Here is a 13,798-nt window from a genome sequence, read left to right as displayed (position 1 = left end):
TCAGAGTAATAATGGAGCAGAGGATATTTATAGAGGACCAGCAAAAAATAAGTTTAGGAAACAATAATCCTGGTAAGAAGAGGAATGAGTAAGAACTCATGACTGCCATGTGAGCACATGTGCTTGCATGTCTCTGTGTGTGTGTGTGTGTGTGTGTGTGTCTGTGTGTGTGTCTTAGTTCTGTCACTGAAAGCACCTAAAAACAAGATAGCCCAGTAGCAAAGAGCCATCCTGGCAGAGACCACAGACCATTCCTCCACTAAAGAGTACATGGGCTTCCTGGAGAAATGGCTGGTTCCAGGGCTGAGGCGAAGGAGATACGAGAGGAACTTAGATCATTTTATCATGTTAGAAGGTAAGACAGTGTGCGAAAAGTGACAGGTACATATTCAAAAGGACACAGAAGCCAGTGACAAGGGGCTCCTACTGACTGAATATCAGGCCATTTGAACATCAAAATAAATAAGGACAATGATAAAGTGAACCACTGGAAAAAAACAGACGTCCATGAGTGTATTCTGATATTGATGAATGGAATAAAGAAAGCACATATAAGTACACACATAAATACAGTAAGCAAGTGAATAAATGAGAACAGAAAGCTCTTGCTTACATGGAAAAGCCAGTTAATGAATGTGGAGGGAATAGTGCAGTTGGCAAATAGCCATTTTGCATCCAAAAGATGCAAGATTTGAATGAGCTGAGAGACATCACAAAATACCAGTGGATACGAAATCTAGAGTGTAAAGGTTTAATAAAGCACGGAGTATTAGTAGGGCTTCCACACACTTCCTTCAAAACAATTACTTGTTAAATAAAAAAGTAAAAAGAATAACTATACTATGGGAAAAATGCATTACACCTTAACTGGGGAATCAAAGTTGACCTCACCAATAAAGGGCAAATGGATGGGGCATGTCTCTGCATGTCATAGACCCTGAGAGGGACACAATACCACTTTTGTCAAATCCCAGCCAGGGATACATAACTTGGCTGGCATATAATCATGAGAAGACATCAGACAAACCCAAGGTGAGGAACACTCAATCAAACACACAAATATATATATTTCATATTATTAAAGCATAAAATACAATTCTACATTATTATTTCATATATATAAAATATCAATATTTTAATATCTCCTAATTTATATTGTATCATGATTTAGTAGATATAGTATAACTTCTATAATCTAATGTATTATAATACTGCATATATTACAATTACACGCTTATTATACTTACATAATATACCACATATATGCATATTATTATTTTTATTTTATATACTGTATTTTTATGTGTACATATTTTGATATCATGTATTTACATACAATTATACTATTTGTACTTGTATATTATAAAATTTTAATATAAAATATAAATAAATAAGTTTAGAAAATATAAGTTTTATCAATCATGGGCTACAGATTCTTTAACACATATGTATTATATATAACAACCATTTGAGGTGACATTACACACCAATTGCAATGTTATAGTAAATATCATATAAGCCTTTTGTAATATACATATTAAATATGTTTTAATTATATTTAAAGCTTTGAATTATATTATAGAAAGATAATGAAGACTGGTAACTGCTCCAAACTTGAGACTAAAGAGAAACAATGACTAATGGCCTTGGTTTTAGAAAATATACAACTAAATTATTCAGGTGTAAAGAGGCATGAATTATGCAACCTACTCTCAAATGCTTCAGAATACAAATAATATTTTTATATATTAAGGTGGAAAGAGGAAGAATGACAAAACAAATGTGGCAAAATGTTAAAAGTTGATGAATCCGGGTGAGGAATATATATATGGTCATTATGTTTTTGAAATTAAAAAAATCTTTTTAATGTGTTACTTAATAAAGGGACTGAAGTGGAGGAAGGTAGAGGGTGGACAGCTATTATAAATCTTCGTGTTAGTCCACTACTACTTAAAATGTGTAAGGACTTCTCTTGCCTTTTTGAAATTCAAGAAATAAAACCGTAAAGGGGAAAAATGGGGTATGGTTCAAAAAATGCTTCCAACGAAGGCCACATATGAGCTGGCTCTTAAAGATGAGTACGAGCTCACAAGGGAAAGGGACAGGGTTGACATTTCAGGCACACAAAGCTGCATCACCCAAACCATCCAGGACCTGAGGTCCACAGTGGGTTAGAGAATCAATCATAATTAACAGCGGAAAACAGTGTTCTGGGAAGTATACCTATAAACACTCTCGTACAATGAGCACACTTTGCAGTCAAGAGGTGGGGCGATGACAGGCACCTGCAGCTCGACCGTCCAAGGCTGGAATACAGACTCCTCCTCTTGCCATTTAAGTGAGACTCAAATTTGTTATCTTTAATTTCTGGGACTTGCTTTTGTTATCTTTATTATTTTTTTCAGATTTTATTTGTTTATTTGAGAGAAAGAGCATGAGCAGGGGGGAGGGGCAGAGGCAGAGGAAGAAGCAGACCCCCCACCGAGCAGGGAGCCTCACGTGGGGCTTGATCCCAAGACCCTGAGATCCTGACCTGAACCAAAAACAGGCACTTAACAGACTGAGCCACCCAGGCGGCCCCCTTTTGTTATCTTTAAAATGAGCCTAACACTCCTATGTTACTGTCATGGTTAATGAGATGATAGATCTGAAGTGCCCACTCAGTGTGGGTGTCCTTTCTTCATTTTCCCTGCAGAGAAGGTAGGTGGGACTCGGAGCTGAGACAAGTTTTCTTGTGGGGCTTATAGAAATCATCTTTTTATATTCAAGGCTTGTATGTACGATATTTTAATTTAACTTTATTAGGTAAAATATATTAGTTAAAAAGTATAAATAGAAGATAATGTAATTATATACTTGCACAGAGACTGATAGCAAGTCACATACTAAGCAAAATCCTAGTCCAGTCCACAACAAGAGAAACCTGGGGATGGCTAAGGAATTTCACGAGCAGTACAGAGTTAAAAGGTATTAGCTGATGTGGATGCCTGGACCACACACTGTTCATTGATCCGTTAATCTATAAGGCGTTTGAGGGCCAAATCAGGAAGACTGCCCGACTCAGGGGAGCTAGGCTATGACAATATGGTGTCATCCCAGTGTCGAGAACCAGCTCAGACTCACAATCTGTAGAGCAACAAATGCACACAGTTCACGCAGGAGCCCAGATCTGCTCTGTCTACACCACCGCATCTCTGAGCACGGAGCTCAGCATCACCCGCAAGGCCCCTGGAAGGTTAAACAGAGAGCTTGGCTCACTAGCAACAAAGTCTAGGGATAAGGCCACACATCTGGGCCCAGAGGGACACTCATCACAGCACAACCGATGCTGCCAAGGCACACAAAAGCAAGACCTGCAAGTGGATACTGGGAGTAGCAAGTTGGAATAAGGCGACCCAAGCCAGGCAAGCGTAATGAATGTGCTCAAGGTGCCTGAAGCCTACTTCTCAGATTGCAGCCAGTCTGTGCTGCTGGGAAGCCGGCTGGATGTGCCCAGATCCAAAGAATGTAGTGTCCCCTGCAGCAGAAGCTCAGAGTGTGTGTTGAAATATTAGTGCAGACATTGACAGACTCTGTGGCCAGTTCCAAACCACCATACATTCACTGAATATCCCTGTTGAGCTGGGGTCTCTGGGGCAAGGGGGTTAGATGTCTTAAAAACAAAGTGCTTGCCATCAATTACTAAATGTCTAGACCAACCATTCACTTTCACTGTGATTCAGTTAGTCAGTATCATCATGTTCAGTAACTGCATGACTTATTCCACTCCACAAACATTTTCCAAGGGCCTCCTATTTGCCAGGTACTATGCCAGCTGGATGGATATGACCTAAGCCTCAAGGAGTTTAACACCTGGTGGGAAGTCAAAGCAGGGTATTAATATGATACAAGCAAACTGTGTATATCATAAAGAGGAGAAATCATTGCCATGAGAAGAATGGAGGGACTGATTTTGACTGCAGAAGCTGGAAGCCTTTGTGGAAAGGTTGGCATTATACACTAAAACCTAAAGGACAAGCAAGAAGGACTTAGCAAGCTCAAGTCAGGGGATGTAAATCTGGGGCCGGAGAAGGACCACAGAAGCATTCTAGGCAGAGGAAAGCACAGTCTGAAAACACATGAGGTGTTTCTAGAAGGGAAGGCATTAAGTGATGAGAGCATGGAGTAAGCACATTAGAGGGGACAGGAGTGAACAAATATGGGATGTTTAGTTGGAGGTCCTGGGCTTTATTCTACCGACAAAGGGGGCTGAACTGTAGGATGCTGAGAAGTACAAAGGACTTAGCCAAAAGTACATGCAGATGGATAGCACGGACTCTGCCTCAAGCTGCAGGTTTTCCTCACCAAGAAGGTAGTTGTTACCTGGGAACTGAATCCTGTAACACCCAAATGATGGAAAAAAAAATGAGTGAACATCATTGGGTAGAATTCAAACAATTAGATCTAAGTCCGAGCAAGCATAACAGAAATAACAATTAATTTAATTTGCCCCCCAAACTTATTTCTTAACATACCATTCATAGAATTTATATAAAGTATACCACATGTATCAAGTTATTGATTGTTCTAGCTGCACGAATGAGTGCCCTTACTGCCAGACAGGGCCAGGAAACACACATTTAACATGCAACAGCTGGGGACACTGGGTGGTTCAGTGGGTTAAGCCTCTGCCTTCCGCTCAGGTCATGATCTCAGGGTCCTGGGATCAAGCCCCGCATCGGGCTCTCTGCTGAGGAGGGAGCCTGCTTCCCCCTCTCTCTCTGTCTGCCTCTCTGCCTACTTGTGATCTCTCTCTGTCAAATAAATAATTAATATCTTTAAAAACAAACAAAGCCAGGCTGACTGACTAGATCATGACTGATTCTCTCTTACATGTGCTCTTCATCTTACATGTGTTCTGGAAATGCCGACCTTAGCCTTCAACACCATGTGTCGGCATTTCCTGCTCTCGCTTTTGACTTGATCTAAGTGCCTTCCTTCCAACCAATAATGTTTCTATGATGACTGCTAAGTTTCAATTACCACCAGGGAATTACAATGATTTTCCACGTTTCTCCCAATTTCTCTACTTATTTTTCTGATGATTCAGCTCTCCAAAAGAATATACTGTCAGAAAACCCTTTGAAGAATCACAAGGCCTTCAATGAGGAAAGGTATGGGTCTATCCTAGTCATTGCTAATACCTCCTGCACTTAAATACTTGTTGAAAGATTGAGTAAATAAATGAATTTATTCCTTATACTTAAATTGGAGATAGTTTTTTATTACACAACATACTACTTTGTCTTGTATGTATTTATGTGTATGTATGTTCTTTGGCTTTTTTAGGAATTTGTGAACAAATTATGGGTAGTGACCCACTACCCACTCACATACCTTCGGGGCACCTAGCAGTGCCTACACCAAGCAAGAATTCATTTACTATATGTTGATTACATAATTAAGGAAACAAATCCTTAATCACACCAACATGTTGAAACAAAACCCCTCCCTCAAAAAATGTTAATCCTCCATCCTTCCTGGGATTACTTAAGGTCCTGATTTTGTTCTTATTTAGCAGAGGGGAGATAAATCCCTCTGACTCCCTCTCCAGCCACACTATGATCAATTTTTCTTTTTTACTATTAATTTATCACACCAAGTCTTCTATAAAACAATGTTTTTTTCCTATTTCTCTGTCTTCTTCCTTAGAAATCTAAACTAATACCTATAATTGAATAACAGTCTCCTAATTTTACTTCCTAGTATATATTGTTATGTTAAGTCAAATTTCTTCACCTCCTTCTTGCATATCTCATTTCCTTGTGAATGCAAATAGTTTCTGTAAAATTTTTCCCTAAACGTCTAGCTCTCAGCCTCTTTTGTCCCTATAGTTGTGCTACCATGGATTTTTTTTTTATTAGCTTGTTGAAACTTTTTCTTAAAGGTCATTTTGCTAACAGGATGTTTTTCCTTTTTCTTAGAATTCGACCAAACTACCAGCTCATGATCCCACTATCCAAGGTTACCTGGACTCCCTCTCTGCAAGCATAGAATTAAGACTGTTATTGTTCTATCCTTTATTATTTCCTGCAAAAATTTTCCCCAAGACACTCCAACCATATATTTTCCACTGTACTTTGACCCGGTGTCCTATATTCCATATGGACTACTACTACTACAAGGAGTAGTAGTCCTTGATTATTTCTCTTCAGGTGACATCCAAGAAGAATATTAAAAACTTGGGTATCTCATCTTTTAAAATTTGTATCTAAAAATTTTTCATCATAATTTTACATACTTGAAGGGATCTAACTTCCCATGCAATATAAATACTGACATTTTAAAAATAAGGTCGTAATACTACTGTTTTAAATGTACCAAATGGAATCAGAAATGTGCCACCACAATTTGAAGCTCATTATTTTCCATTTACACAAACATGAACAGGCTCTTCTTTAAACGACAGACATTTCACACCCATTCCCCTTGAACTCTTATTTCTATTTTATTTCCCTCTGAGCATTGTTCCTTAATGTACTGTAGAGTTATGCTTAAAAATATTCTACTTATCATCATCTCTCTCTGTAATAAAAATACATCATTAAGTTACCGCTTAGTATTAATACACAATTGCTCAATACATCATAAATTAGAAAAAATTATAACTAACTCTTAGATATAAAAACACACTTCTTAATAACAAGTATAGTAGGTTTTTCTTTTTTCTTTTTAAGATTTATTTATCCAAGAAAGAGAACATGAGCGGGACAGGCAGAGGGAGAGAGAGACTCTCAAACAGACTCCCCACCCAGCACAGAGGCTGATGTGCGGCTCAATCCCACGACCTGAGATCATGACCTGAGCTGAAATCAAAAGCTGGCCACTTCATGGACTGAGCCACTCAGAAGTCCCATGTTTCTTTTCTATAAGTGCAATTATTGACTGAATATTACTTTAGGTTAGAATAAGAATGCATGTAGTATCAGTTCCATTCCTAGCTTTCATCTTTAAAGAAATGTTTGCATAAATGAGACAGAAATAGCTGTTATAGCAGTGACTTAATTCTTTGAACATTAAGGTCATTGACAAAATCATAGTCATCTGTCATATTACATAATGCTTAATGATCTACCAGCCAACACTCAATCAGATTCTCCTTTAATTTGGTTGGAAGCAAATAATTTCAGCACAGCCATCATGAGAATTACCTGTCATTAGAGTCATTCACTTTCATGGTTTCTCAGCACTATACCAAAAATGGCTTCACCGAGATTTTCCAAAGGACTATTATTTATAGCCTTCCACTTAGAGGGACTTTTTCTATTTAAAAGACTCAAGAAAGGGCTGGAAAACTTACCTTAAGTAATGTAATTTTTTTATAAATTGATTTTTTTTTTTGGTCTCTCAGTCCAAATATATTTGTGTCAAAACCTTAGGCTTACAGATATACAATACTGTTTATGGAAAATGTCCATCATGTAGCCTAACTGGCAAAACCAGTCATTACAACACCAGTTGGCCAAATCAGGCTTCTTGTGTCGGCTCAAATGAACATATTATGACGCATCCCCATGACAACCATCTCACTTGTGAATTCAGAAGATCAAAACAGGCCACCATACCCCACTTTTAATGCCACGTTCTGTTCCTCACAGAAATAAGTGGAAGACAGACAGTGATATGAAGCCCCACTCCAGATCTGTGATGCCTCAATTGAAGGAGACTTTGCTGACACCAATATATTAAATTTTTTCTTTATACAGTACCTCAGAGCTGTGGACACCTGGGGCAGAGTAAAATTCTGATGTAGGTGAGACATTCATTTTTATTTTTCAATGAGATGACAACTGAAAGGGGAGGAGGGTGAGGAGAACCAATTTGACACCTTGATCCCAGGTGTGTTCTCAGACAGACAAACTATAGGCAAGTGTCCAGATGCAAGCTAAGGCTCTGGAAATGATTCTTTTAAAGCCATTGGGGCTCAGGAACCCCTTGGAAAGTCTTTTTCTACCCCTAGCAATATGGACACAATAAAACAACTGTGGTTCTTAAGCCATGAAATAAGGTAACTTGATAATGCCTTCTCAGTGCGTGATCAAGTCCATATTTCAAAGAGGACCAAACAGATCTGAACTATCTATACTTTTTAAATAAATTTTGCATCACCTACCAAGTAACTACACTTCACACGAAATAACCTGAAAACCTATTTCTAAGTCGCTATTGCAACTCTGTCTTTCTAATCTGAAGAATGTCAGTCTAACTCTTTAGCCCTCCCCTCGCACTCACTGTTCAGCATCATAAATATTATAAACAGAAAGCAGAGAGAGAAAAGGTAAAATTCAAATATAGAGCAGGAACAATGCCTCAGCACAGTAAGTACCTCAAAATGCCCTGTGCTGTTTAAAACACATTAGAACATTCTTCAAACACATTAGAATTTTCTTCAAATAAAGAACTGTGGCTGTCTATAACGACACATAATAATAACAGATTATTTGGAAAAGCCAGTTAAAGTGTGAAGGCCATGTGAACATTCAAAAAGACAAGTTGTCAAGCAGAATGATTTATATATAAAGATAAACACTTCACTGGAGCTCTGAATTCACATGGTTTTGAAAGGGGGAAAAAAGATCAGTTTAGCTTTTTTTTTTTTAGTTCCCTGTTTCACAGAGCTGCAGTGATACTCACCGCCTCTGTGTGGACAGGGTGCACAGCAAAAAGCAACGCTGTAGCAAAAGCCAGTCCCCGGTTCCTGAAGACAGCTTTGTCACAGGTGTACATCAGGACGAGAGTCACGAGACAGTGTAAAACCACATTCACTGCATGAAAGTAGAATGGATTCATGCCAGTCAAAAATATGTTCAGCCTGTACAAAAAGACAGAAACAGAAACCGAATCAGCTACATACAGAACAGAAGCACAAGGAGAGAGGAGGGAATCAATCATTTTGAAAGATAAGCTGTTCAATCGATTCTTTTTAAATGACTCCCAACATCAGGTTACTCTAGATGTGGGAGTATCATTTTCCCCTATCTCAGGATGTTCCTATCTGCAGAAACCACTGCAAATGCACTGTAATTTTATTTCAGAGAACTCTGTTAGCCTCACTGACAAAGCAGGCAAAGAGGTGCTGAACCTGTTTTCCCTTTAGTCCATGGCTCATGCGAACGACCCCATGATACTCTTGCTATCACTGCCAGCTCTTCCCCAGGAGCTGAGCCTTCAAAGACTAGTCCACAGTTCTATGGGTCAGAGCCACAACCACTGGAGAGGAGAAAAAAGCCACAAGACTGTGACTGCAGTCACAGTTGGGACAAACCAAGCATGAACGTGTTCTCTCACCCGCAGTGCCCCCCAAGAACCAAATTTCCAGATTATGCACCTGGAATGATTGTTAATTACCACTCCACAAAGGATCTTCGGGGCATCTGAAGATGCTATTACCAGCTGCAGCTGAAATTAAAAGGATGAGCAAAAGCACATTGTTTCAGAATCTGTATTGAATGTTTTCTAACTTAAATTCCCACAGACCTCAAAATTTGAATTCTAAGATTATGACGAAGAAACTAAAATCAATCACAGAAAGAAGGGAAACTCACGGGGCACCAGGACAGCTCCATCAGTTAAAGCGCCCAACTTTTCGTTTTAGCTCAGGTCATGATCTCAGGCTGGTGAGATCCTGCCCCCGCAGGGTCTCTGTGCTTAAGATTCTCTCTCTCTCTCTCTCTCCCTCTCCCTCTGCACCCCCAACCCCATTTGCAGGCTCGCACCCTCTCTCCCACTCTCTCTAAAAAGAAAAGAAAAGGGGCGCCTGGGTGGCTCAGTGGGTTAAGCCGCTGCCTTCAGCTCAGGTCATGATCTCAGGATCCTGGGGTTGAGTCCCACATCGGGCTCTCTGCTCAGTGGGGAGCCTGCTTCCCTTCCTCTCTCTCTCTCTGCCTGCCTCTCTGCCTACTTGTTCTCTCTCTCTCTCTCTCTCTCTCTGTCAAATAAATAAATAAATAAATCTTTAAAAAAAAAAGAATAGAAAAGAAAAAAAAAAAGAGAGAGGAACAAATGTATTGTTTAACATTTTAAAAAACACTTTCCTGAGATAGAAATGCAGACAGACTTAAGGTTGCCTTAAATTTAATAACAGGACATAATGTCCCTAATTGATTCTGCGGGGTTAGCAAAAATATAGTTGTATAGGGAGCACCCTAAATGGGACTGCCTGTAGTTGTCTATACTCCAGCTTGTTTCACTGAAACAGTAATCCCTATATCTGCTTCTCTTAAAGAAATACCTTCTCTTAGCCAAACAATTGAAAATGCAAAAGTCAACTTTAGCGATGGCATAAGCATATTCTAAACACTTGACTTGAGAAGTGCACGAATTTAACCTACAGAATTTTAAACATCTCAAGTTTTATTTGGACACATGAATATAAATGTCATAGTTACTGACTCCATTTTCATTCCCACTGAAGTAATCAAGCCTAGAAAAATGAATTGCTTTGTGGAACCTGGCTTCAGGGCTCCGAAGCAAGATTCCAGCGAGCTGTATGATGGCCAACCCACAAGTCTGTGCACACACACCCCAGAGTCCTGAAGATGGAGGCATGGTGTGAAACAGTCCATCTAGAACAATGGGCCATGAACCAGGGGGCAGGCAGGTCCGGCTAAAAAAGAAAGAAGAGCATCCCATTCCAGTACAAGAGGACCTACCTGTGGTGAGCGAGCTGCTGGAAATCACCAAGATCGGGATGGGGGAGCTGTGAGAAGGCAAGACCAGGTCCCTATCCTTGAAGAACTTAGGCGCAATTCCCAGAGAGCCCACCCACCTGAGCTGATTTTACATCAGTGTCTACTCCATCAGGCTAAGCTTTCCAGACCAACTAAGCCATTCATTCCAAGTTCATTCACACCCATGACAATGAAACAAAACAGGCATATCTTACAAACAGCTGGTGAGTGTCCAAGTGGGAAGGTCTCAAGCTTATCAATTTGTACCAAAAGGCTTTAAGAAATATATAAACATTGACCAAAAATTCCACTTCCAGGAATTTTCCATAAGGAAATAACCAGAAAACTGTTCAAAGATAGATACAGATAGATATAGATACAGATACAGGTATATAGACATAGATAGACAAATGTAACATTGTGATAGAATAAGAAATACATATTCCAGTCTTTATCCCAACTGCTGGCAGAGACTCTAAAACCTCTGTAATTTCTTCAGTCATAAAGGTACTAGGACAATCTTTTGTTCTAGTATTTGGTCTTTGGTGTTGATTCCCGACACAGAACTCCTAAATCCCTCAGAACTCCCCAAATAGTTGGATTATCTTTTTTCTAATAAGGTGACTCTTGGTGGGCTCCTGGATGGCTTCTGGATGTGGGCTGGTCTCCCGAAAGATCAAGTTATGATTAGAAGCCCGAACTTTTAGCCCCTTCCCTCCTCTATCCTCCAGGTACTGGAGGGGGCCAGAGATGGAGGTCATTATCAGTGATGCCTAGTTCCTCCATAAAAACTCCCTGAACCACAGGGTCTGGAAAACTTCCAAGTTGGTGAACACACCACCAAGTTGGGCACACAACACACTGAAGTTCCATGGGACAGAAGCTCCTGAGCTTGGGGCCTTCCAGACCCCACCTTAAGGATCTCTTCAACTGGCTGTTCATCTATATCTTGCGTCATACCCTTCATTCTATAACAAATCAGTAAACATTAAATAAGTGCTTCCTTGACTTCTGTGAGCCATTGGAGCAAATTACTGAATCTGAGGAGGGCATCATGAGAACTCCCGATTTGCAACTAAGCTGGACAGAAGTGCAGCAAACTAGGGACCCACTACTTGCAACCAGCGTCTGAAGTGGGTTAGTCGGGGCACCTGGGTGGCTCAGTCGGTGAAGCAGCTGCCTTTGGCTCAGGTCATGATCCCAGGATCCTGGGATCAAGTCCCACATCGGGCTCCCTGCTCAGTGGGGAGCCTGCTTCTCCCTCTGCCCCTGCTGTTCCCCCTGCTTGTGCTCTCTCTCCCACTCCTCTCTCTCTCGTTCTCTCTATTAAATAAATAAATAAATAAAATCTTAAAAAAAAAAGAATTGAAGTGGGGTCAGTCTTGTAGAAATGGGCCTTTGACCTGGGGGATCTGATGCTAACTCCAGAAAGAGTTAAACAGGACACCCAGATAATGTAGGACACTGAGAACTGGTCACTAAAAAATAAAAACTCTACACATCTGATGTCAGAAGCGTTGAGTAAGTAGAAGAATAGGACTTGCCTTTTTAACATACAAGATGCATCTTACTGTGACAATCATAAAAATGACAATGAAGAGAAGGCAAGACATCAAATAGGCCAAATCCCTAATGTATTTGACTAATTTCACAGGTATTACACTTTAGATCATCATTTTGGATTACAAATTAACAGTACTGCCTTTAAAAAGAGAACAAAAGACTTGTTATTTTTTCCAAAATATTTGTTATTCAACCATTTGAAAAGTAAAAAAGAATCATTAAAAGTGTTGCTAGTATATTGCCACACTTTTTGAGGTACTTTCCCCCTCCAAAAATGATACAAAATGAGTCCCATTTGTAGTCCATATGTATCCTATCTGAAAATGTGCAGGAGTTATCTATATAGAGTACTGCGGGGGGGGGGGGGGGGGGAGTTAATTGAATAGAGTTGACACACAATGTTACATTAGTTCCAAGTGTACAATTTAGTGGTTTGACAAGTTTATACATTATGCTATATTCACAAGTATAGCTGTCATCAGATTAATATTCCTGAAAACCGGTTAGGACAAAATGCCTGGTGTTTTAAGTGAATTCAATTGGATGTCAAAATATAAAAAATAAAATTACTGAATGGGGAATGACTGCAGTGCTAATTAAGGTAACTGAAAGGCCCTCACACAGTACTAGATATTGGCAAATCTAAGCCCTGAGAAATGACTGAGAATCTAAAATTACTAGAGTTTCCCAAATATCTAAAGAGATAGAGAGTGAGCTCTCCAAACTATGGACAAGTGAGCTTGAGAGGAAATAATAACAAAATGTCATTTATGAGCAGTGGAAAGAGAATCTCTGATTCTTTTATGGGTTCACAAAAAGGGGGTTTAACGGATTAACCTCACATTTTACTAGAACAGGGAGCGTGACAGACACATCACATCTTTATTTTAACAAAGACATTAATCAAAATCTTTCAGAATCTCCTTATGTACAAGATACAAGAATATGGATTTGTGGCAAATACAAAGAGTGGTGAATAATAACCAGGGTCTCCTTAGATGCAGACCTTCAGTGTAAGTCACAAGATTCTGACATTATCTCTGGTCTGTCCCATATTTCTATCAGAAACTCAGCGAGATCTGTAGCATATGCTAACCAAGCTTGCAGAAAGCCTACATCTGCGAAAGAGGGTCCACTCGACTGGCAGACTAAGATTCACAAAAAGTTTAAATGCTTGCTATTGTTAATTAATTCTTACAGGATTAGGTAGAATATGGGTAAGAGAAAAGTCCCACATCTGGACATAAAAGAGAACAAAATACTTGCAATCCAGGCTAAAGCTATACACATAGTATTGTCCAAGGGCTGTCAGGTTATGCTAAACTCGCCGAGTTATTACGTCTTGGCTATCAAACACACCAAACTGCATTAAGCCAAACTAATTTTCATTTCAGTTCATTCTAACAGATATTTATTGAGTACCTACTTCATGTCAGGTATGATGTAGGGCCCAGAGATAGAAAGAGAAGACATGGCATCTGTTACCAAAGAGCTGACAGCATTGTAGGAGAAAGAGAGACATTGAC

At 39.5% G+C, this 13,798-nt stretch overlaps 1 protein-coding gene across 3 annotated transcripts in view; it reads right to left on the bottom strand.

The window, feature by feature from the left end:
- TMTC1 (transmembrane O-mannosyltransferase targeting cadherins 1) overlaps window positions 1-13,798 on the bottom strand; it is a 256,320-nt gene that overhangs the window by 225,900 nt on the left and 16,622 nt on the right. For 2 of the 3 annotated variants that reach the window (XM_044228522.1, XM_044228524.1), the window contains exon 2: window positions 8,674-8,851. The exons of the other annotated variant lie outside the window; for it this stretch is intronic. In XM_044228522.1, coding sequence (XP_044084457.1) covers window positions 8,674-8,851 — 178 coding nt within the window. The remainder of the gene's footprint in view (window positions 1-8,673; window positions 8,852-13,798) is intronic. 3 annotated transcript variants of the gene reach the window in all.

This window comes from Neovison vison, chromosome 12 (assembly GCF_020171115.1).
Source record: "Neovison vison isolate M4711 chromosome 12, ASM_NN_V1, whole genome shotgun sequence".
Lineage (NCBI taxonomy): Eukaryota > Metazoa > Chordata > Mammalia > Carnivora > Mustelidae > Neogale > Neogale vison.
The sequence above is the reverse complement of the archived record's forward strand: the minus strand, read 5'-3'. Positions and strand labels throughout refer to the sequence as shown.